At 40.3% G+C, this 25,257-nt stretch overlaps 2 protein-coding genes across 6 annotated transcripts in view; both read left to right on the top strand.

The window, feature by feature from the left end:
- The first annotated feature begins 72 nt into the window (after nucleotides 1-72).
- BTBD1 (BTB domain containing 1) lies at nucleotides 73-15,911 on the top strand. Its single transcript, XM_087745470.1, has 8 exons — nucleotides 73-552; nucleotides 7,069-7,225; nucleotides 7,784-7,889; nucleotides 9,516-9,713; nucleotides 9,976-10,168; nucleotides 10,711-10,798; nucleotides 14,481-14,627; nucleotides 15,515-15,911. Exons 1-8 carry the CDS (start codon nucleotides 149-151, stop codon nucleotides 15,671-15,673), a joined length of 1,452 nt encoding a protein of 483 aa, XP_087601596.1. The 5' UTR covers nucleotides 73-148; the 3' UTR covers nucleotides 15,674-15,911.
- Nucleotides 15,912-16,536: 625 nt separating this feature from the next.
- Nucleotides 16,537-25,257, top strand: part of CUNH15orf40 (chromosome unknown C15orf40 homolog) — a 55,984-nt gene continuing 47,263 nt past the window's right edge. For 4 of the 5 annotated variants that reach the window (XR_015701699.1, XR_015701697.1, XR_015701696.1 and 1 more), the window contains exons 1-5: nucleotides 16,537-17,021; nucleotides 17,103-17,229; nucleotides 18,395-18,522; nucleotides 20,585-20,714; nucleotides 24,936-25,054. Coding sequence is in view for 1 of the 5 variants with exons in the window: in XM_087745473.1 (XP_087601599.1) it covers nucleotides 16,647-17,021; nucleotides 17,103-17,229; nucleotides 18,395-18,522; nucleotides 20,585-20,677 (723 nt within the window). In the remaining 4 variants the exon portion in view is untranslated. Of the gene's footprint in view, nucleotides 17,022-17,102; nucleotides 17,230-18,394; nucleotides 18,523-20,584; nucleotides 20,715-20,917; nucleotides 21,443-24,935; nucleotides 25,055-25,257 lie in introns of those variants that run through there. The other variant, XM_087745473.1, reaches the window with a different exon arrangement.

Below are 25,257 nucleotides of genomic sequence, written 5' to 3'. Positions count from 1 at the left end.
GCAACGGCTTCGCCCGCGAGCCTGCGCCGGGCGGGGGCGCATGCGCGGCGGAGGGGCGGCGTGCGGCTGACGTCGGGGCGCGCGGCGGGGATTCGCGTGCCGCCGGCGGACGGAGCGGCGCGGCCCGGCCCGGCCCCTCAGGGCGGCGATGGCGGCCGCCGGCGGCGGCTCGGGTGCGCCCGTGGAGACGCCCGCCGCCGCCGCCACTGCTGCTGTTGCCGCCGCCGCGGAGGCCGGCGCGGTGCTGCAGCGGGAGCCGCTGTACAACTGGCAGGCCACCAAGGGCTCGCTGCGGGAGCGCTTCGCCTTCCTCTTCTCCAACGAGCTCCTCAGCGACGTGCACTTCGTGGTGGGCAAGGGCAGCCCCCGCGGCGGCAGCGGCGGCGGGGGGGCGCCCCCCGGGCCGGGCCAGCAGCGCATCCCCGCCCACCGCTTCGTCCTGGCGGCCGGCAGCGCCGTCTTCGACGCGATGTTTAACGGCGGCATGGCCACCACCTCGGCCGAGATCGAGCTGCCCGACGTGGAGCCCGCCGCCTTCCTGGCGCTCCTGAGGTCAGGCTGCGGGGGGGGGGGGGGGGCGGGCTCCTGGGCCGGGGGCACCGGGCGGGCCTCTCCTCCCGCCGGCGGGGCCGGGCCGGGGGGCTCCGCTGGGCCGCTGGTGCCATTTCCTCGCTCCGCGGCCCCTCCTGGCTCCTGCCCCCGGAGAGCCCGGCCTCGCCGCCGGGCCGCGCTGTGCGGGTCCGCGGAGGGGGGTGCAGGGGAGGCGCCTGCCCGCCTTGCGGGCTGGCACGCAAGGTCACGCCGCCCCGCCAACACGCTCCGGTTCCTTCGTGCTCTTTCCTCTGCATCCTTCCCCAAGAGAAGTGCCCTAATTTTAGGGCAGCTAATTGTCCGTTCAGAAAAGTACTTTGATAGTGGTGGGTGGCTGGTTTGGCTGTTTGACACCCCCCCCCCTTTTTTTTTTTAAGTAATGTGATGGGAATTAGTGGTTCCTCTGAGTGTTGCAGCTGTCCATCCAACTTCGAAGAATGGCTAAGAAGTCACAGAGGCTGTTGTACCAAGTTTTTCATTTCGTTTGATACTTAGTTTGAAATTTTATTCATTTTGCTGTTCATTTTTCTTTTTCAGTAGTGGTAATAAATTGTTGTATCTTTTTACCAGCATAATACCCATTGTAATCACACTTATTTCAGATATTTTTGAGCGGAGAGTGAACACGCAGCAGAAGGCAGTAACTAACTGATTTTTACACACAAACCACCCAAGTGAGACCATGAGTGCAGTGATGGCAAAAAGTATGTAAAATGGGTTAGTGATTTCTAATTTGGGCAGAACAGGATCTGCTACTTCTCATGCTCACAAAACTGATGAGTTTATCTACCATTTCTTTTTGCTCAATGTAGTGGTAAATAAAATTTATGGTGTCATAGAAACAATTACTGATTACTTCTTTGTGCATCAGGCTGTGGTGTGACTAAACTGCTTAACCTTAACGTTTTTCTCAAAGAAACTCCTCTGCTAGGCAAAACCTCTATAAAATATATGAAACAGATTTCTATAATGAATGTTTAGGAAACAAGTAATACTGTTGCCTGGAAATAAATATGTAGTGTCTCAAAGCTTTCTGTAATGGAAAAAGCTTCAAAGTCTTAGGAACTTTCTCTTTGTTTTGAGGACTAACATATAAGAACGGTGAGAAGAAGTCACCTAGTCCTTTTAGTAATCATGGGCACAGGAGTTGCAGTAACTGATTGGGGGGGGGCGGAACACAAAATCCACCATGCAGCAGCAATGTCTCTCTCTTTCCATTAGCAAATGAACTGTATTTTGTGGATTCTTAGCAAAGAGGGAGTGGCAAGGTGACGAGTTTGTGTAGCAGAGTGGAAGATATGCTAAGTGTCTTTCAAGCAAAATGGTTTCAAAGGTTAAAAGTAAATGAATGTGCACATATATGTGTTTGTATATATGTGGAAAAAACACTGGACAGTGAAAAATGGATTTTATGAGAGAAGTTTGTCTAGATAAAAATATAAACACGGAAGCAGGAGAGTTCTAAGTAAAGATAAGAAGGATGGTATTTGAAAACTGTAGAAGTGAATGAAGAGATGTTGTTAGAAGCAAACAAAAGCCATCTTGTGTTGGTAGAGCTCCTAGTATGTAATGGCCAGGGGACTTACCTAAGTAAACTGATTATACTTGTATCTTGTCTAAGTATCACCAGACTGATGAACTGTTGAAACATATCAGGTTTGATGTCGTCGTTGGTATGAAATACATAGCAGCTTTTTAGGACATTCTCCCATATTTTTATATATATATAGCTTATATCCCATATATCTATCTATCTATCTATCTTATATTGGAATAATATAAATTGCAACATCTTGTTAAAAGCATACCTAAGGAGAGCTTCTTTTAATACAGAGCAATACTGGACTTCTTCCATGCTCATATACACTGTTTTTAAAGTATACCAACTACAAGACAGCCTGTTTTTTTTCCTGGTGTTGGCCAGAAGAGGCAAGAATTACACCTTGCACTGTTGGTCCCTTTTTATCTATCATTAGTAAACTGGTCAGATAACGATGGTTGCCTTTTATAGGACCTTTCTTTAATCTTTGTAAAGACCGATTTGAGGTGTATTGGCTGGAAATTAAGTTGGGATCTTTGAATACACATAGTAAATGAACATCAAGGTAAAGGAAATGTTTAAGTGATGCAAAAGCTTTTAGGGATAATTTGCAAATTATTTAATGTTCCACAGCTAGTTTCTGTTTTATTTACTCATGTGGTTTGTTAGGTCCTATCTGTAGTTGATGTATTTCATAAAGACCTACTGACAAATGCTACTTGTAAATTAAAGCCAAAGGAAGAGGTTTTTTGGTGAAAAATTTTCAGATTCTCTTAAAAAATTCGTTCTATCTGTATCTGTCCAGTGAGACTGAGTGTCATTTCTCTGTCCTATGATGTAAGTTTTCATCAGTGTTAGCGTTTTGTCACAAAATAGATGGTAGTTCAAGAATTATGTTTATGGCGAAGAAAAAAGTAGTTAGAAATTGAACAACTTAAACATCTGATAGTCACCAAGTTAATGTGATGCCTGTTTTTTGATTTTTTCTTTTGGATATGTTCATACACAATTTAAAATTGGCTGCAATTGCTAACTTTTTCTGACAGGGGCCTCTAAAATAATAAATTTGTGGAGTTAAAGCATTTAAAAATAATGAACTGAAACTTTAATTGATACTACCACTGTAATTCCAGTAATATGTTTTAGGGTTTCTTTTTTCCCCTAGAGAAAGCTGGGTAGTCCTCCTTGTCTGTGGGCTAACATCTTAATTGTAAAGATGGGAAAAGGGAAGCCTTTTAAAACTGGCAGTGGAAGGGGATAGAACTTTCTTAGAAAACAATTGGCCAAGCTTAAAGGCTTAGAAATGACTGTGGTGTGTGTTTTGGCTTGTTATCCAGTATTCCTCTTGCCTGAAGAGTTTTCAAACATGAGCCAGAGGAGTTTTTTAAAAGCAGCTGACTACTTCAGTAGTTTGACAGATGAAGAGCTGAGATAATATTGAAGTCACAAAGTTTGAATCTGCTTCCCAATTACACAGCTTTTTTTTTTGTTTCTAACTGTACAAATTGAATAGCAGTGATCAAGAAAATTAAAAGTTGTCTCAGTAGGATTCTGCTTTAGGGTTTCATTTTGGTTTTAATAAGATTTTTTTCAAATTTCATTCACATGTTACTGTAATTTAACTTGTCCTTTGATCATAGTATAAAGGAGAGTGACGACATGGCACAAATTTAGCAGTCCATCTTCCAAATGTCTTTGCAGAGGACTTTGGCAAGCAGTAAATAGAGGGGTAATCATGACTAACTGGAAAAAGATTCCTGTAAGCTTTTATAATGGTGAAAATATTTCAGCTGTTGGGAGGATGCTAAGACTAGGGGAGAAAGAAGTGCTAACCTGAGAGTAAGGAAAAGTGGCATAAAATGTAAAGTGAATGATCGAGCAGTCACTTTGAAAAATTGTTTGTTCTAGTCACTAGAAGTGTTCTTCCACTATGCACATACCCCCCCCATCCTGGATGACAATAAAATCAGTCAAGATCTAAAGAGCAAGTGTCTTGAAGGGGAGGAGAGGAGGGAAGAAGACAAGGGGGAAGGATGAGTGATCTTGAGCCCCACTGAGTTAAGTGGAGGAGGAACAGTGGTATAAACATAAAGGGTTGCTAATTCAGGTGTGCCACAAATGGAAGAGTTAACCCAGAGACAGAGCTCTTGGCACATGGGCAGAGAGATTTTTAGAGAGAGGACACACCTAGAGTAGATGAATGCGTCATGATCATCCATCTATATACTTAAGAGAAATAGGATTATACCATATCCTAGAACAAGGTACTTCACTATTTTTCACAGTTTTTACAGCTACCTTTTAACTTTGTAAACTCACACTTTTTAGTATTTGTAAAAGACTACTGTTTGGCTTTGAAAATTGCAGAAAAGTATTGGCATTGTCAAAAACTTGAAATATTAGACACAAAAACTGACAATGTGACTTTCTTAGTGTATTTGGATACTTCTTGCCATGAGTTTCCTCATTTTCAAAGCATGTAACTATATCGTGTGTTCTGGGACTATGAGTTGTTATGCTCTGTGGTGACTGGTGTGTAGAAACAGATAATGAGGTCAACAGGGTGAGCCTGAGATGCTGTGCGAATTTTAGTTGGCAGAACTTTAATCATTTAAGTCCCATTAGTTTGTCATTGACACACTTTCAGTTGAAGAGTGTCTCTTAACATATATCGAGCCATATGGGGGGGGGGGGGGGGCGGTATTAGAGCATAGAGCCTCAAGTGTGTCTGTGGGATGAAAAAGCATCCTGTAGCTCATAGATCTCACATCAATGAAAGATCTGCCTGTATATGCACTGTTACCACACCTGAATTCCTGTCACTTGGCCATGTAATTGGTTTCTGATCATATGAGGGGAAAGCCTGCAAAATTCCTGCAAAAGCAAGGGTCAGAAAAGTGTGATTTGGAACTGCACCCTGATTCTTAAGAAGGCGTACTAGAAAGTGAACCACAAGCCAGATAAGCTCCTCTGGTGGGTCAGTTCAATGGCTTCAGGTTGGACACATTCAAAGAATAAAATCAAAATCATGTTCCAAAGGCAACTTGGTGAATTTTTTTTTTAAGAATTAGGTAAAATTTATAATGTGGTTTGCATGGTAATGCTGTGGTTTTGGTTGTGTGGGGTTTTTTTGGGGTTTGTTTTTTTTTTTTTTACATCCTGTTAATGTTCAACTCATGTGATTTGGACTCCAAGCTCCTATAAAGGCATACAAGGAAGGTTAGGGCATTTTGAAACAGATTTTTTTAAAATCTAAAACCAAAATCTAAACATGCTATTCTAGTTCTTTAATGAACTACTTGTCAATTTGGTATACAAAACTGTACCTATGAGATGTTAGTTTCTTAAAAGTAAATTTGTCAGTGATTGTGACTGGTAAGGCAACCCATCATTTTCATCGACAGATAATAGTTTATAGCTTTCATAAATCAGTTCTAAATTAACTGTATGAAACTTTTACTAACACAAATGTTAGCGTTTAATTAAACTCATTCTTTCCAAAAGCTGTTTGATATAAATCCAGTTTAAAGAATTAATCTAGAGCATCAGTCACATTTCCTGACTGACAGGAAAGCTGGCCATTTGAATGGATTGGAGTATTGTAAGGGTAAATACGTACCCGTTGTTAAGTGTCAGCAAATTTAATGTTGAAGGCCATATTTAGTTGTGTGTTATCAATTACTGAGAATTAGAGTTTTCTTGGAATGTAAGAAATATAAACAGTGAAGAACTTTAGCTGAAACCTTAATTCTAGGTTTCTATTACTTAGATCTCCCCATGTTGCAAACAAGTTCGAGTCCATTACTTTCACACGTTTCTTCTGTTAAATACAAACTGGTTATTGTTACATTAAAAACTCTTCTAAACATGTTGTCTGTCTCTACTTGTTGCTTGCCATTCATTTCCAGGAGGTTCTGAACAAAAAAATATTAAGAAATACAAAGGAAAGGCTTGGTCTTCATTGTGGAAGTCTTTGTTCCTGCATTTGCTCATGTGCCCTGCTTTATTATGTTTAATCACCTGTGTGCTGGGGGGCGGGGGGGGAAGTGAGGAGGTTATTCGTGTACCAAAAATTTATTTTTATAAATCACAGGCTATTCTTGATTATTATCTGAAAAACTGATGAAATATTGCTAAGATTATTTTCAATGTCACCTGTAAGAAAAGTTATTTTTAGAAGGTGATCTTTTCCATACAGAACCTGAAAATAAATCTTATCTTGTCTGGTCTGGAATAACAGCTGCTATGAAACGGGGGGGGGGGGGGGGGGGGTCCTGGTTTTGGTGGAGACTTCTACCTTTTGGTTCACAACTTATGATAAAATCTCAACCAATCATCTAGCCTCAAACAGTGGAGACAAGCCAGAGTGTTTTGCTATGGCAGGAATAGAAGAGTCAAGGTCGTCTGCTAGAATATTACTCCCTTTCCTCTCCTCTGAACAGTATGGAATGGTAACTTTGAGATTAGATGTTATCGCAGTATAAGTGCTTGACACTATTCTCCTCATGGCACGGTAGCTAGTGTGCACTGTCAGTAAATTAAGTTCAGTAATATAGCCATAGAGGGTTATGTATTGATATTTAGAAATACAGCTCTTCCTAGTAATCAAAAGAGCGTGCATTTGTATGTTAAGTCATTCTGCAGCTCAGCTGTTGTTTACAGTTTGGTAGCTATGTATAACTAGTACAGCCAGATCAGTCTTGGGGAGTAATAGGTATTTAAAACAAATGTATGCCATTAGGTTAACGTAATATTCTTTCTTCAACCCTTTAACTAGCTTATTAATTTGTAAAAATGCTACATGGTGAACTGTTGCATGTTGACAGTGCAAAGCTTTGACCTGTTTTCTAAATGCAAAGAGAGAGACTGTTACGTTGTGCTTGACTGCCCCCCTCAAGATATGTTTTTATGATCTATATTTGTGTATTGATTTCTAGGTTTCTTTATTCAGATGAAGTTCAAATTGGTCCAGAAACAGTCATGACTACTTTATACACTGCTAAGAAGTATGCAGTCCCAGCCTTGGAAGCACATTGTGTGGATTTTCTAACGAAGCACCTCCGAGCAGATAATGCCTTTATGCTGCTTACTCAAGTAGGTAAATTTAAGCTTAGTTTTGATTTACTAGGAAAATAGGTATTTGGAGGGAAATGACTAAATATGATTTCACAGTGGGTTTGCCATCACATAGCCTAACTTATGTATGAAAATGTCTTGTTGCTCTGTTAGCATTTTTACAGACTCAGCTTCTTAGTAATGTGGAGGAAAGCTTTTTTTTTTTCTTGTTTTAATATGCAATGGACTGGGACACTTCAAGTGGAGCTAGTTTATTCTACAGTGTATTTGCATGAATCTCTTAATCGTTTTTTGTTAAGACTGTGCTTTGATTCACTATAGTGGATTTGATGTGTACTTTTTTTAGTTATATTGCCAAAACTACAAACATAAGCACGAAGGAAAACTTGCATGTAGTGAATTCTCCTTAATTATGTACTCCTTTGAGAATTTAAGTGCTCTGCAAGGTATAAACACAGAGTACTTAGACAAATCAACCTATTTTAATTTAGATCTATACTAGAGTAAAAATACTAGCTTTTTAAGATTAGTGGTTTGTCAACTTTATGCTTAAGATGTATTTCTTTACCGTTTTAGGCTCGTTTGTTTGATGAACCTCAGCTTGCTAGTCTTTGTCTTGACACAATAGACAAAAGTACTATGGATGCAATAAGTGCAGAAGGCTTTACTGATATTGATATAGGTAAGTTACTTTGTGTGTCCTAAGCATGAAACTTCTGAAGGGAATTGTAGGCTGTGAGAAGACTTTGTTATGGTAACCCAGGATAGTTCGCTTTCCCTATCTGAGTATGTAGAGTCCCCGGTATATCTTACCTCCTTGTCATGGTAACCTGGGGTAGTTCGCTTCCCTCCCCATCTGCACCCACCTTTGCATGGGCACCAATGTGACAGCTAGCTGCAGATATTGGAATTTGGACAACAGCACCTGCATTGCATCAGCAAGTTTGCTAATGAGCAAAACAGGACATTGCATATGTATGATACGTTAATCAGCACAAGTTTTATTATCCACCCCTGCAGTGCTTTCCTTGGAGCCTCACTCCCGAGCAGGGTTCCACTGTGTTGGGTCCCTATTTGATTAGTGTTGGTGTCCCGGGGCTCTCACTGTGGTAACACTACGCTTTCATTAAAGCCAGAGCCTTCACTTGCTGAGTGTTGTGTCTCATCCCTGAGGGATCCACACCTGCTTTTTGCATGTAACAGGAATCATACTGTTTTGTTGCTGCATGGCACTTCTCTGTTCAGAGTTGCATAGATCAGGTACAGTTTAAGAAATCTGTTTAAAAAAAAATATCTAAACTTCTGGTTTCTGTGTTTCATCTTTTATGAAAAGCTAGCAGTTGTAAATTTGCTTACTTAATGTCATTGTTTCTATATGTGTCTAAGATTTTACTCCAATTCAGCTAGACTGTGTGAAAAACTCAGACTGAAGGATGGTATTCCAGCTGCTTAAAGAAATCATAAAGTCATTGTTAACTCATGTTCAGTGGCATTTGTACCCAGACTGTGAGTGCTCATCTCTACTCTTGAGAAGTCCCAATCTGTTTTGACTTTCCAGTATGATATTTTCTATGACCGCAAACATGCCTCGCTTAAATTCATGGTATATAAAAATTCCCAAAGAAGACAGAAAATTCAGAATATGAAAACACATTTTTTTTTTCAGGTTTGTGTTCTGTGATAAACTGAGAATTTTTGCATACCTGTTATTCATAAAATGTCAGAATGAATAAGAAATACAGGAAAACTTGCTTCTGTAAAACACGTGAGAGTACCTTGCCTCACATTCTGTGTTCCACCTTCAAGCTTTGTGGGTGGCAAATACCTCAATGTTTAAGATCACTTTCATGTATCTTTAATCTGGTTTTGTGTGCGCCACAGCTGCTAGTGTCTATAGTTGATGCAGATTGGCAGGTGGCTACTCGGATGAGAATATGACAGTGTCCTCATGAATAACTTGGTTTTTTAGTAGTGTGCATTCACTGCTTGGTCACTTCAGTTTTGATCTTGCCCTAGCCATGGAAATTCTTTAGCATATTGGTTGTCACTGAATAGATTATATATAGTCACACTCTTAGGAATCAAGAAGAAAGTTCATATGCTGTTTTTGTAGCAGGAAGATTATTTTTTTACTTTGGAGTCTATACACCATTGGGAGATTTTGTTGTACATAACGTCTTATCTTTGATGTCTTATTATGAGTGTTCTTAGTGTTCACTTGCTTAACGTTTTAAGCTTACTTAATGTGTAGCAGTGTTACTGGTTTGGATGAAAACTGATGTAAATCTGTTACTTTTTTTTTCTTTAGACACATTATGTGCAGTTCTAGAAAGAGATACCCTTAGTATTCGAGAAAGTAGACTCTTTGGAGCTGTTGTTCGTTGGGCAGAAGCAGAATGTCAAAGACAACAACTGCCTGTGACATTTGGAAACAAACAGAAAGTCCTTGGAAGAGCTCTTTCCTTAATCCGTTTTCCATTAATGACTATTGAAGAGTTTGCAGCAGGTGAGTTTTGGGGTTCTTTGTCTTACTGTTAGACCATATCTCTGCACTGTTCACCTGTGAGTGTTTAGATGCTTAATACTCTGTTCTGTTATTAATATCATACTAATAAAAGTTACGATGCACAAATGAAAGCAAAACGTTCTGCAGAATATGCTCTAGTCGTTGGAAAATATTGTCATCTTCAGTTTGCAAATATGTGTGGTTTAAACACAACAGTTGGAGTAATTCTTCAAATCATCTTAGGAGTTTTTTCTTTTCACAGGCCCTGCTCAGTCTGGAATCTTGTCAGATCGAGAAGTAGTAAATCTCTTTCTGCATTTTACTGTCAATCCTAAACCTAAAGTAGATTATATTGACCGACCAAGATGTTGCCTTAGAGGAAAAGAATGCAGCATTAATAGGTTCCAGCAAGTGGAGAGTCGCTGGGGCTACAGTGGAACAAGTGATCGGATTAGGTATGGCTTTTGAAACTATTTGGAGGAGAGACAGAGAAGTCTGAGAAGAAAGGGAACATATTACTCAACTTCAACTTTTTGGCATAAGATACAGTAACAAACATGCTGGTTCTATTTGGGCATGTTTGATGTTTTCCTTTTTTTTTAAAATAACTTAGGCTGTTGCGCACATAAAGTAGCAAAGAACAAAGTTCAGGAGGAGTGGGTGCATTCTAGAGTGATTGGGTGCATATTCTTTTTTAAAATACTGAGTCTTGCTCTGCTTTTATTTTGGAGATATTCAAAAGAATCTGGTTATTTTTTGTTTAGTGATACTGAATATCTTGAGGGATTAGCAAAGCTTTAGCGTATAAGGCCGATACGTTACAAAGCATTTTTCTTACTATCGAAATCTAAATAAAGTGTTATTGAAAAAAAAATTAATGTCATGTTCAGTTTACTTCCCTGCTCTTCAGTGGGAGTCCTTTTCCTATTTGACTGGGAATAAGGTAACACACCCATCACAGTTGTTTAAATACCTTTCTTGGCTTGTGTCTTACTAGGTTCACAGTTAATAGAAGAATTTCCATAGTGGGATTTGGATTATATGGATCTATTCATGGACCCACAGACTATCAAGTTAATATACAGGTACAGTATATTCTGTTTAAATAGGCCTATGCAGAAACTACACTTGTACTTGCAGAAGGTTTGGTGTGTATTTGAATTGAGTAGGAGCAATCTGATAGGCCAGGAATCTAACCTGTGTTTTGTCCTCAACAGTGGTCATCAGCAGATGACTAGGGAAGAGTAAGAATAATATGAAACTCTTCTCCCTTTCTGCTGTATTCTCCTGTCCTTCAGTCATCTTCAGTGTAGGCATTTCCTGAGACTGATTGGCTTTCTCTGTTTAGTAGCTTCTGGTGAATCTTTCTTCAGGATACTTGTCCAGTCTAACCTTGAATTCCTGTAAGCTTTCTGCAGAGGAATTTCACAGCTCTGTAATCTGTTCAGTTGTGCACAAAGTCTGTCCTTTATTAAAGTTTCTAGTAGTTCAGGAAAGAGATCTTGGATTTGTCATCAACAGCTCTCTGAAATCAGTGACACAACATGTAGTGACTGCTAAAAAAGCCCACGGTGTCATCGGGAAGATACTGAAACCAGGATAAGAGGTGGCATTGTGTTGCTGTGTGAAAGCTAGGTATGGTGACATTTTGAGTATGGTGTGCAGTTCCCAATCTCACTCAGTAGAATTAGAAGGTAGAGAAAAGGGTAATTAAAATGATTTAGGGGTATAGAGCTGCTGCTTTATGAAGGGAGACCAAAAAGGCTAGGACTATCCAGTTTGTAGGAGGAGGCTATGGGGAGGTGTGAGCAGTGCTTCTAAAATCATGAGGGCAATGGATAAGGTAAATGCAGAACTGTTTGTTATTCACCAAACCCCAGAATATTACAACTAGGAGACTCTTACTGATACTAACAGAAGATCAAAACAGGTAAGAGTGTTTTTTCAATGCAGAGGATACTAAACATACTGCCACAGGAAGCAGATGACCTGTTTTGAATCTGATGGTGTTGGAACATGTTCATTCATCAATAGCAAAAAATTAGAAGATTCCAGAAGGAACAGAAGGCAGATGTGCGCTGTAGCCCCCCTAGTAGAACAGTTGTGGATGCTGGGGAAACAGACAGCAGAGCCCAGACTAGCGTGCTAACCCTCAGCAACATCTTCTCTTGCCACTGTGGGAGCATATTTGACCATTTGTCTGACCCGATTGGGTATTTATTACATTCTTAGCTCGCCTGGTGCACGTATTGGGGCTTAGAGTCTTGTCCTTGCCCAGAGCTTTTTAGAAAGATTGACATCTTATTTGCTACTGATTCAGTCTTAGGCAGAACGTTGTGTGTTACTGTTACCATAACTTCTTCTGTAAAGTTAATTCAGTTTTAGGTTTGCTGAAAACACTTTCCCAGCATGGAAATCTCCCCAGTTTCTTCTGCTGGTAAATGATTTATTTGTATTGCTGTTCTCCAGGCTCTATGTGAAGACCTTATCCTGCTGCTACTCATTTTATATCTTCATGCTGCTTAGCCCACCAGAGTCTGTAGGGCTTTTTGCTACTGCTGTGTTGAAAGCATGATCTAACATTGGTTTTGATGCTTTCAGATAGCTGTTCCTAAGCCTTCTTTTGGCCTGCTTAATTGTATTTTTTACATTTTAATCTGTCAGTTTGAACATTTCTATTTTAATCTGCACACAACTTCATATTTCTGTAGGATGTTCTTCTTTGTATGTTTATTTCCAGTAATAGCCTCTTGCTGATCAGCCATGCCAACTTTTTCCCCCTTTTCTCAAGCCTTTCCGAATAGGTGGTATGTACCGATACTGTACTTGGGCATGTGATGTCCTTCAGTAGTCTGCAAGATTCTTATAAGGATTTGTTTTTTCTTAATTGTTCCTTTTAGCTTCTTTTGAACAAGCTTCCTCATTTTTCTCTTTTTGAAATTTAGCAGAGCTGTGGTGGATTTGCTTTTGTTGTTCATGTGGGAGCATTGACTCTGTTATGGACACTGTTACATAGTGTTTCCATTATGAAACTTTGAATCTGATCCTGCTCATCACTCAGTACCAAATCAAGGGTTGCGTTTCTTCCTACTGAGCAATTGGTTAGCAAGGTCATGAAATGGTCAGTGATAGCATCTAAAAATGTCACCCCTGCTTCGTGTCCTGGTATGACACTTGCCCAGTCTGAGCAGATAATTGAAGACACCTCTAAAATTGTATTTCCTGCCTTTGTAGCCTGTTTGATCTCTCAGCATATTGTGGTCAGGATTGTCCTCCAGTAATATTGATCCAGCACGATATTTTTTCCTTTTAAGTGTGGAAATTCAGTCCATTTGAATTCTCTTTCTTACTGAGATTAGTTTTGATTTGATTCTAAGCTTTCTAACAAGGTGTTAGCATTCAGTGACTGGCAGAGGTTTACTCTGTGCCGTGTATTTCGTAACCTGCTAGTATCGCATCACATTGATATTAGGTGTGTGGGAAATTTTGTGAAACAAAGAATCTGTGACTTCATTTAGGGCCAGAAATTCCATTGTCCCTATCTTACTTCATAGACCTCTAGCATGTGCTGGAACTGCTGTTTCCGTTCATTTCTGGGCATCCTATTTAAATGACAGTGTATTTGTCTTCTGTACTTTTATGATTCAGATGAAGCCCGTCCATTGTATACTGATTCTCTTTATTCTGGAAGTATCCCCAATTCCTGACAAATCTTAAACTTTCTTGTCACAATCTTTTCAGACAGATATTCAAGTCCTGCGTCTCTACCTTTCTTCTTGGACCTGCATCAGTACTAGCAGAGCTCCAGAGTTAAATGTTTAATACTTGTCTTAAAATAGTGATAATGTATATTGCAAACAATTCTTTTATGTGAAAGGGGCTTAGGACTTCAGCATTATAATTGTTAATATTTCTATTGATTGTGGACGGGGGGGGGAATTAGAGCCACGTTTTGCCTAGAATAGGGCTTCATCTCATTTGTGCAATATTAAATTTATATGGCAATTTAATAATAAAATACTAAAATTGATATGATTCATGTTAGTGCAGTAATCATGAGAGGTATTCATGTCACTCTAAAGCTCTGATATCTGACTTCTGCAAGAGGTGTTCAGCAGCATGAATCAGGATTGCTATCCAAAATGAGAAGTGAGGTATCTGCTGTTACTACATCTTAGTTAGTGATTCCTGTTCGCCACTAAAATTGAAGGCAAAAGAAATAATGCATAGTCTAATTTTTATACTGAATCTAGAATAGAAATAAATTGTGTAAAACGTAGCAGTGCAAGTTCCTGCTGTCTTGTAAGAATGTATCGTTGACTGCTGTACGTTAGCTGTAAAAACTTGTTTTCTAAATGAGCCACAGCCAGTGAATATGCTTCCCTCGTGGGCCGTGTGGGTGTACAAAGATGAGTAAATCAAAGTACAGGACTATGTATGTAACAGACCTTCAGCTTCTGACCTTCATGTAAGAGCTGTTCTTCAACTCCCAAGCAAAGTCTATAACCTGGTTGGAGCAGTGTTGAATCTAGCCCACAGATCGGACAGCCTCTGTAAAACTTGCAAGCCATTGTTCAGCACGCTGCTGCGTCAACCCTGATGGTATCGGGAAATGACACCTATTTTCCAGTTCTGAGATTGCACTATCCTTGCAATTAAACTGGGTGGAGTAGGCAAGTGTTTGCTTGTAATCTTCTAATATGCGTACAATAAGAATCTTTCTCAAGCTTGTAAACCTAAAAATACTATTTTTATGTTTTTGTACAGATAATTGATTACGAGAAGAATCAAACGCTAGGCCAAAACGATACTGGATTTAGTTGTGATGGAACAGCCAGTACATTCAGAGTTATGTTCAAAGAACCTATAGAGATTTTGCCAACGGTTTGCTACACAGCTTGTGCAACGCTGAAAGTAAGAATGCCTAACAGTACAGAAGAAAATGTTATTTTGATGCAAGAGTTGTTCTTTTGTCTGTCTTCTGATGGGAAAGTGTTGTCTAGATCTTGAATTTATTTTAAGTTTAGTGCTAAGGAAGGCTGTAGTTAAACTCCACAGTAGCTTTTTAAGACTGGTAGCTCTCTTCTGTGCCACAGCACAGAATTCATAACTGGATCCTTTGTGCCTTCCCACTTTCTGGCTTCGTGTAAGAGTTAGAATGAGTTGTAATGGAAGTCACTGGTTCTGTGTGGGCAAAAGCACTATCTAGAATATTTAATCTGGCAGCTCTCTATTGAAATTTAAGTTTGATTTCTTTTATCAAGGGTATTCTAAGCACTAACTAGAGTCAAGAAAACAAAGTTTTCTTTTATCACTTTTTATATACTAGTGCTGAAATATAGGAGAGAATTACTTGTTCTAGGAAAGTCTTCCCTTAATGTTATGGACAAATTTATTTATTCAATGTTTTCTCAAAAATCTTTTAATATTCTTTTAAATATAATTCCCTATACAGAAATCAAAGTTGAGTGGGTTGGAAAAAAATGTTGCACACTGAAAGAAGCTGAGGCAGGGAACTAAGTGTGAATATAGACAACCTGTATGACAAGGGGAAAAACTAGAAAATATTCATTCATTACCAGTTGGATAAAATCAAGTGGTTTAGGTCTGCAGTCAGAGAAACTCTTTTTTTATTTAGACATTAATCTGTTGTCTGTGATTTTGTATACAACGTACATGATGTGGGTACAGAAATGTTATACTGTTAAAATAACCTAAGTCAGTAGTGTTTGAACCTCAACATTTTATGGGACTTGCTGCCTGTTTGCATTCAGTTGCTAATCTCTTCTGATGTTTTTCAGGGTCCTGATTCCCACTATGGAACAAAAGGTTTGAAGAAAGTGATCCACGAATCTCCTACTGCTAGCAAAACATGCTTTGTCTTTTATAGTTCACCAGGTAACAACAATGGTACATCAATAGAAGATGGACAGATACCAGAAATCATATTTTATACATAAGGTCACGTGATGATCTCGAATGTGTCAGCGTGTCAGCGGACTTCAGCTCACTATTGGCGGCAGTTAAATTCTGTGAAATTACATGAACATGTAAAAACAGAACTAACTTGTTGGAGAGGTACCAGAAAAGCTATTTTCTCTGCATTGTTATTGGCCAAATGTAATTTAGCTTTTCATCTTAACAAAACATCAAGTGGAAGAAGTACTCTGTATATTGAAAAGATTGTTTTAAATAGGATCTTGTGATTAATTGCTTTGTCTTTTCACCCCTCCCTTTCTCATGTAGTAAAATTCATTTTTTGAACTGGAACATCCTTACTCATTATGATCTTCTTGCGTATGTTTTTCCTCAACGTGTCCTAAAAAGACAGTAAAGCTGCTGCTGTAGTCCCAGCTTACACTTCTTTCCAAAATGACCATGGAGTGACCCGATGGACACAAATTGCTGCTATATTTTTTGAAGTACATCAGCAAAGCTGGATTCATATTGCCATTGTCTTGACTTTCTGGATGAGCCATGGAGAATTAATGGACTTAACACTGCAGACTGCTGCACTGAAGAAACACTAAGTCAAATTCAGCAATAAACAGATCTTTCCAGAATCTCTCTTAATTCAGAAGGGCTGTTTTGGAACAGAGAGCTGGTTATGGAAATAGCCACTGTATATACATATGTACCTATACAAAAATGTACAATGTGAAAATGAGAATACAAGACTTGTAATGATGTTATTTTATCATTGGATATTCTAATACTAAAAAACTAGTTTTACAGATTGCATACAGTAATTTGATGCAATTGATGTATGTATATAGTATTCAGTGTCCTGCAATATGCACTGAGTAGTAGTAGAATTCTTTGTGTACAAAATCCTGTAACCCCTCCCCCCCAATTATACTGAAGTAATAATTTGAGAACACAGGAGGAGGAAAAAAAAAAATCCTCTTTTTCTCTTCCCTAATTTCTCTTTAAATGCCTGCTCCCGTGAAGGTCGTGCAGGTCTTAGGTCTCAAAACCCAGTCCTTAAACCAAGCCCTGTGTTTCAGCCCGCCTGCTCCGTACGGATTTCGATGGGCGCGGGGGTTGCTCCTTCAGGCGCGGCCCGGAAAGCGCTGCAGCGAGCGGAGGCGTGCGCAGCAAGCGGCGGGCAGCCGGGGCCGGCCCTCGGGGCGCCGGTGCCCCGCGGCGCGGACCCGCCTTCCCCGCGGGCGGAGGGCTCCCGTGGCGCAGGCGCGGGGCCGGGCGGTGCTGCTGGCAGGGCGGCGCCGCGCTATGCTGTCCCTCGCCGGCTTCCGTCGGCTGCTGGCGGCGCCGGTGCGGAGCGGCGGCGGGGCCATGCCCCGAAAGGTGCGGGCGGGCGGGCGGGGGGGACCGGGGAAGGGCGGGCAGGTGGCGCCCGCGGTGACCGCGCCTGTTCCTCTGTTCCAGGGAAAAGGAGCCGGAAAGGCGCCCGCCGAACCGGGCGCCGCCGCGGGACCGGTGGTGGCGGCGGGCGACGGCTGCGTGAGGGTGGCGGTTCGCGCCAAGCCCGGCTCCCGCTGCAGCGCCGTCACAGGTGGGGCCGCCGTCAGAGGTGGGGGTGCCGGCCTGCCTTCCGCGCCTTCCCCCGCCCGGGGGCCGGGCTGCCGGCCGCGAGCGGGGATGGCGGGGAGCTCGCCCGGCGCTGCGCTGCGCCGCGCTGGGGAGGCGGCGGGAGGGCGCTGCCTTCGGCCGGGGCGGCCCCCGCTGGCAGCGGGGCTTCAGGCGCCCCGGTCGCTTCTCCTGAGGAGCGGCGCGGGGGGCCCGTCCCGCCCGGGGAGCAACCGTCGGTGGCTGGGAACGGGGCGGGAAAGCTGCTTTGTCTGACGAGGGTTTCTGACGAGTTCTACAGCTTCTCCCTGTCCCCTAAGCTGTAAAATTAAAAAAAAAAATCATTAGAAAAGGGAAGGAATAATGTCACGCTTCTCTTAAAGAAGCCAGCAGTCGCCGTTTCCCGTTGCCCCGTGGGTAACGCTAGGTGGTGCAGCGAGCACGCGGTAAATTCTTCTGAACAACAGGTTTTGGAAGGAGTTACCGGCAAACGCGCTCGGTCAGCAGGACTTCAGCGTGACGTGTGTCACTTCGTGCATGCTGTTGGCATCCCAAGGGGTTGTGCGCTTTTATTTGAACTATAAAAGTTTGATCTAATAAAATGTTCTCCCTTTACAAATCTGGGCTTGCTTATGTACAAATTAGAGCTGCTTTTTGTACAGACCCGTGTGTGAGACCGGCACGGTGGTCGGTAGGAGAGTATCCAGGCTCAACTGGCAACACAAGGAAATTGTTGATGATAGCCTAGCTCTCTGGGCGGACTTATTTATCGGGCTTTTTTTTGGTGGGGTAACCCGATTTGTATTGTGCTACGTGGCGCCAAGCTGGACGACGCCTGCTGCAGAATGGGCAGCACGGAGACGGGCCTACAACAGTGCCCCGCTTGTGTGAAAACTGGCAATTCGCAGCTGCGCTCTGATACAGGTCTGCAGGCTTCGCTGTTCTTTGTATCAGAAGGTTATCTTTGTACTGGCTAACAGTTTTAACTTAAGGGAATGTGTGAAGTGTAAAAATGTTGTTACCTGCTAATCTACAAGTTTATTTGGTTTTGAATTAAAATGCTTTTGAAAGCATAAACCTTCAGTTTTAGGAGACAATAACTAGATGTTTTGAATATTTTGAGCATAAAATCCTTAAAATATTTGTTATAGATGTGACAGCTGAGGCAGTAGGTGTAGCTATTGCTGCACCTCCATCAGAAGGGGAGGCAAATGCAGAGCTGTGTCGCTACCTCTCTAAGGTGCTAGAAGTGAAGAAGAGTGAAGTTATTTTAGAGAAGGTACTTTTCTTTTTTTTTCTTTTCAGTCTTGCCCTACTGCAATTTAAATTCAAGATTTTGAAACTTACTCATTGAGTACAGGGAGCTGCTCTCCAGGTTCAGTCCAAAAGACACTTTAAAGGTGTTTAGTTGAATTAATGGAATGATTCGTTTGAGAACAAACCTAGCGTAGGAAGAAGCACAGCTGATCTTGAGATCTTAATCAGAATAGTTCTCGTCATAATATATTTTCCAAACTTGTGTGGTTCGTGTTTTCTGTGTTCTGCAAAGATTTTCTTGTTTTCATGTCACATGCAGTTCACAAAATTTGTGCTTTGCAAGAACGTTCCTTTTTTTTAATAACTTTGCATTCATTTTTTTTGAAGTAACTTCTGTATTTGAGTGAAAGTTTTCTGACAATTAACTGTCACACATAAGCAAGAGCATATCTAAGCACTTGGATTATAGCTGGGCCTCAAGATTTTCTGTGTATTAGAATTTACACGTCTTGACTTTGGGGAACGGAAACTCTTCATTTTATTCATTGCACTGAATAAATAATTTGTTTTATTAATTCATTGTACTTAAAGTCGGTCTTTCCAGCCTTGTTCATTTATAGTTTATGAACATGAGAGCACAATGAAAAATTGTGCTTTTTATTTTTGCCTGTTGGTTTAATGTAGTAGTTGTAGAAGTCTGTTAAAGGATAGTGGTAAATGGCAACATAATTAACGAATTGAGCATTGTGTTGCCGAAAGATAGAGATGCAAAGGTTTGAGTCTTGTTTTTCCTGAATCATGGTCAAACTGCTTAATTTGTTTGTCAACATTTTAGAGATAACACTGTTTTCCTGCCTTAAGGGGATGTTCAGCTTTAACTAGATTATTCTCATAAGTGCTAAGCAGAGTTGAACATAAAAGGGGCTAGTGTGATCTGACCTTCTTGACTCTGTTATTCTGACCTAAGCTGTCCAGATAATTACATGCTAGTGTTTGTTTTTCACAAGCCACTGTTAGTTCTCAGTGAAGCATTCTGGTAAAGTCTGCATTTTACCTATGGCTTAGATTTTTCCATCTTGATCTGCTAGGTGTAAACAGCAAGTTATTTTTGATGCTGGTTGCTCTCTTATGTGCTACTTGCTTTATGATAAGTGATAACATTAACAAAACCAGTCCAAATGGGGAAATTGGTGGGAAATGATCCAGTATAAAACTGGGGTTACCAGATTTCTATGCAAGATTTTCATCAGCAGCTGTCTACGCTCCTTCAAAAATCTATTTTTAATTTTAAATTTCATGCTATGTCTCTGTATAGTAGAGTTAAGGACATTTTTGTCCTTCAGGATGTCCCTTGTGGGCTTTTCAAACTTTTTGCCAGGCTGCAGACGAACAAGCAACTTGTTTCTCATGGTTTACTGAGCACTAGCAAAGTTGTGTCTTCAGACGGTATGAATTGAGGTGGCAGGTTTGCCAGTTCCTATGTAAAATAGCCTTTTTTTCAGTAATACAAAAACAGGTCAATAATATTTCAAATAACTGCTGTATGAATCTGAATGTCTTACAGGCTATATACAGCGTGATTTTTTTCATTTAGTTGGTATTATCAACCTGAGAACTCAGCTTAAGAGTAACTAATACTCGGTGGGAGACAACTCTGAAGAAAGATCTGAAAGTACACAGTTATCAAATATACATACATACATACATATATATACCTACCCACTTTTTAAAAACAAAAATGCAAATTATTTTGAGTCTTGCTTCTAGAGGATACAAGTGAATTATGGAAACTTACCACTCCTTGCTTTTCATTCTAGCCTATAAAAAGAGCGTCAGTTCAGGGCATAGCTCTCGGAGCTGTATCCAGTTTTAAAAGGAGAGTAGATAAGACATTGTTTTCCACCTTTAAAATAACTAGAAAGGCCATTGATGAACTATCTCTTACTGCTGTTAATTCTGCATACCCACGCTTTAAGAATTATTTTTGAAGTACCTGATATGTTGGCATTTCAGTGATATTTTTTTGGAATGTGTATTTGGTGGTGATTCTCTGAAAAATATTGTTGTGTGTGTGTCTAAACCAGGGTGGTAAATCACGTGAAAAAGTGGTGAAGATTTTGGTATCGATGACACCAGAAGAGATTTTAGAAAAACTGAAAAAAGAAGCTTCCAGTTGACCTAAAACAAGACCGGGAAATGGGACAATGCATCTTGGTAAACGGACTGATATTCTTTCTTATGTAAATCTAGTTCTGTTGAGAATGTGGGTAATGACCAGGGAAAGATACTTCTCTCTCCCCACCCTTCCCCACCCCCCGCCTTCTTAATATAGCTGCTGTATAGTTGAAGTTTCTGTGTAGGTTTGGTTAGAAAAACTTGTCTTTACTGAGGCTCTGTATCTGCTTCTGTCACTACAGGCTTTTTTTCCCCTCTGGAGAGTTTCCTGTTGCTAAGATTTGTCCTCTTTCCTGGTTCCTAAACAAATGGTTTAGAAAACTTGTTTCTTAGCGAAACAAACTTTGGTTAACAAAGTGAAAGGCTTGGAGTGAGACGCTTCAATGTGAAAAGTGGTACAAAAGGATGATTGTGTCTGGATGGTAAAGACCCTACAAGAATGTTCTCTTCAGTATCTAGCAGCAGGTACTGGGTGCAGTTTTGCACTATGTGCACATATGTACATCTAAAATAAACGTATTTGAAGCCAAAACTGTTGTTGATCACACAGGCAAACTAAAAGCAGAATCAGCTGAATAACTGAAACAAAACCAGAAGTTTGCAGTATGAAAAACTGACCCAGAGCCTAATTATTGCATACACGGTGTCACTTTGTACTAGTCTGTAATTAGTTTCCTGAAAAGTAGAGATACAATCATGTATCTTTGCCAAATGTATGTCAAGTGTAATGACTGTTTTTAATAAAAGGGGCAAAAAGTATTATCAAACTTTGCTTTGTGTTTATATTTTTAACTAAAAGAAATGTTTTCTAAAAGTCAATAATTAGGACGTTGTTTTTAAACAGGGCTCTTTTGCAATCTTTCCTTGGTTTAAAAATGAGTAGTATTCCAACCCATAGAGAACTGAGCAAAGTCATTTGTAGAACAGAACAAGAAGTCTGAAACAAAATGGGCATCTATACTCCAGTCTCAGGGCTAATGAGAAGGCTTAACTTCTCTCTTTATCATGCTTCAGGCGTCAGACTAAGATTTAACTAGTATTTCCCAAAAATGTATGGGATATCGCACATGTCTCTGGTAGGAGTTTGCTTTTTCATCTGCATCACTGCTGATGTCTGAAATTGTCCTATCTTTCCTATGGTTGTCATATTTAAAAAAATAAATATATATAAAAATGTAATGCCTAAAGTAAAAAAGAAAAACTGTTCCGAAGGTTTGCTTAAGGTTTGTCATACCTTCTGGAAAACAATGTTATGAATGCAAAAAGTGCAGCTAAATTTCTTTACCAGCTTCATGCAGTACAGACTTCATATCTCACAATTTAGTTTTTCGTGGACAAAAATATTTTGCTTTCAGAAATTCTTTCTGCTTCCTGTTATCCTAAATATTGCAACAATTGTTTTTAGAGTTAGAGAACTGGTGCATGTCAAGATGACAGCTCCTTCAAGATGACTCATTTTAAAGATGTTATGAAAAATGTTACTTTCTTGTTTGGACAGTGTTTGGAGAACTAAGTCTAAATTGTGAATGCTGTTTGCTTAATGGTTTGCATCTGGGCTCCTTATTTTCTCAGGCTTTTGGTCAGCCATACATCACCTCAGCTGCCTTTCGTTCCTTATCCTTTTCAGTCTGTACAGGCTGGTTTTCTTTTACTGTTCAGTCAGTTCTGGTTCACGGCTCCTTGCTGTTTATCTGTTCTTGCCCAGCAGAGGGGTACTATGTCTTGCAGAAAAATCAAGGCAAAGCAAGCCAAAACGTAAGTGTCCATGGTTGGGTTTGTTTGGGTTTTTTTTCCTTATTTCTTAAACCACTTTTTATTGTGAGTAAAAAACAGCAATCCAAAGACTGAGGAATCCTGCATTTATAAGTTATATTCTGAGTTGGATGCTGCAACAGCCATTATAAAGATTTCTTTGGAAGCTAATACCATGTGTTATATGATATGAATTATATACTATATTGAAATAATGTATTACACTTTCCCATGACTTCAGACCCAGATTGAGGGAGGAGCTGGGTAGGCAGATAGAGTCTCTGAAGTACATTGGTCTTCAGTGATTATTATCTACAACAAGAGCCAGTTTAATCTTTCAGTTCCCTCTCTGCCTTGTCAACATGTTCTGCCTGGTGCCTTTGCTAGCTTCTGCTTCAGAGGTTTCACCTTTCCTAAACGCCTTCAGCTGGCATTCTGCATCTTTTCTTCCTAATCAGTGAAAGTAACTTGAAGACAAATAGGGTGCCTTCAGCGTATTATGCTGTCATTTTTGTGTAATGTGAGCCAGGCATATTGTCATATTCATCACTTGTCAAGCAGAAGACAAGTACTGTTCAGCTAGGAAGTTTATTAGTCCTTGGGAAAACAACCACCGTGCCCTCCTCCCCATTGCATTTCTGTTTTCTGTTGCATTTACAAGTGTGTGCATGCGGAGGGGGGGACCCATTTATATAATACTGATTTTGTGCTTGGCCAAGCCAAGTACGTTTTCTTTCATCTGGATTGTAATATGTCATTTAAGACCCACTTTAATCAGTTCAGTCATCACACAGTATTTTTTCCAAACTTGTTGCAGTTGGCTGGTTTTTAGCATTGCTTCTTAGGAAGCAGAAATATTATTGGTGGCATGTATTGAAGCCGTAGCTTCTGTTGCTCAAGGTATTACTTAGCTGAGGCCTCAGTGATTGTGTAAAAAAGTCACGGCAGATGGAAGCCACAGTAGCAATCAAAGCAGAGGGATGGAAATTAAGATCTCCTGGTAGTAGTGCCCTGTTTCACTTAAGACTGAAACAGTGGGCTAGCTAGCAGTGTGGCAAATAAAGCCTTTATGTGCTGGGAACAGAGAATTTATTTAATATGAGTAACCACAATTATTTTAGAAAGGTAGTATAAATAACACTGGGGTGTTGCCATATCTAATATCTGAGAGCCTCTTGTGTCAATGTTTTCCATGCAGTCTCCCAATTATGTCCATAATATCTTGGTTGTGGATACGTGTATCCTGGTGAAATGCCTGGGAGACAGGAATTGCTGGTCCATTGCATATCAAAAGTGAGGTACAGAAGAGTTAAGCGGCTTGCATGACCAAACACGTCAATGCCAAAACTGTGATTTACGCCTAGCTCTTTGTAATCTTGTATTGTAATCCTAACCTGTCATCTATCTCTTCATGAACACAGTGAAATATCTTTCATTCTATTGAGAAAATTTTGGTAGCAAATATCCCTAACTCTTCAGCAGAGTATGTTTTCAATAGAACAGAGCTTTGTGATATTGTAGGAGGCTTCTTCCAAGAATTTCAAAACACTTTTCACATCCCCCATCTCAAAATAAAACTTAACCGTTACTCCTAGACCAGTTTAAAAACATTGTGGTGCCAGTTGCTACCCTCCTTCTACTTGTTGGTCCCTGCTTTACCCATGTGCATTACGCTACATGATTATTCAACTACTTGAAATCCTACTATTGACTCAAGCACTGTCCTCTGTTCCTAATGCATTGTCTGACCAATTTCAGTAAAATCTGTCTAATGGTGATTTAATACCTTACTGCTTACAGACCTGGGCAGTCAGTGCATTTTTCATATAATTAAGTTATTTAAACATTAGCAAAATAGAAGTTACCTGAATAAAGTCTATGCCAAGCCGTCTTATGACATAGAATGTTCTTGGACTGTCATCCACTTGGTTGCATTTATTTTCTAAAATCCCACTTTGAAAGTAGGTATATGGTTTCATTGCAGTAGTCTAATATGCTAATTAAGGATATTTAATTATACCCTCTGAAGCTGGCCTCTTTGCTCTTTTACTTTCAGTCCACTGGGTTTATCATCTGCAGTGCATTCCTCTCTCTCCTTTTAGTCCCAAGTGTTTCTAAATCCCCATTTCTTCAGGTATCATCAGTCTAAATCATCCTGCATAATTGACAACTTTGTGGCAATTTACCAGAAAGCACACTTTAATACCTTCCTCCTTTCAGCTTCCAGGAAGATGGATACACCTCATCTTTCTGCTCGTTACTTCATGTCTCACTCTGTGCTTCCCTTCTCATGCTGTTTATTTGCATATGTAAAACTTCAACCAGCTGAGTCCCTTTTTTAAATTTTTTATTTCAACCTACTATATTCCCTTCTCAATGTTTTTAGTCTTTATCTCAGGAGGATGATTCATTGCCTTATTAGCTATTATAAAAATGTGCTCCCTGTCTCCTTCTGGGAACATAGTGCTTTACCCACATGTAAAGCATATCTTGGTTATTATTCTTTAGGACGGTTGCTGCACTTGGGGTAAAGTGCTGTTAATGTAAGCAAGGCACAATAAGCAGTCAAAAAGCTGCTGAAGAGATGAAATACTTACCTGAAAGGAGGAGTCTGATACTACTCTAAGGTACTGGGAATTTATTTCTTCCTGGCACTTTATATATTAGCTTTTCAAGTAATTGTTAGTGAGCCGTGAAGAATTTTGCTTTCATCTATAAATACTGCATTTATTTGTTTTTGCACTGGTTCAAGAGCTGGGGAAGTTAGAGTGATGAAGTAGTCTACCATACCATCTTACTACAGCTCGAGACTCCGTTTTTGGAATGTTGT

This window comes from Nipponia nippon, unplaced genomic scaffold (assembly GCF_047370975.1).
Source record: "Nipponia nippon isolate SJK-2023a ecotype South Korea unplaced genomic scaffold, ASM4737097v1 scaffold_9, whole genome shotgun sequence".
Classification (NCBI taxonomy): Eukaryota; Metazoa; Chordata; class Aves; order Pelecaniformes; family Threskiornithidae; genus Nipponia; species Nipponia nippon.
The sequence above is the reverse complement of the archived record's forward strand: the minus strand, read 5'-3'. Positions and strand labels throughout refer to the sequence as shown.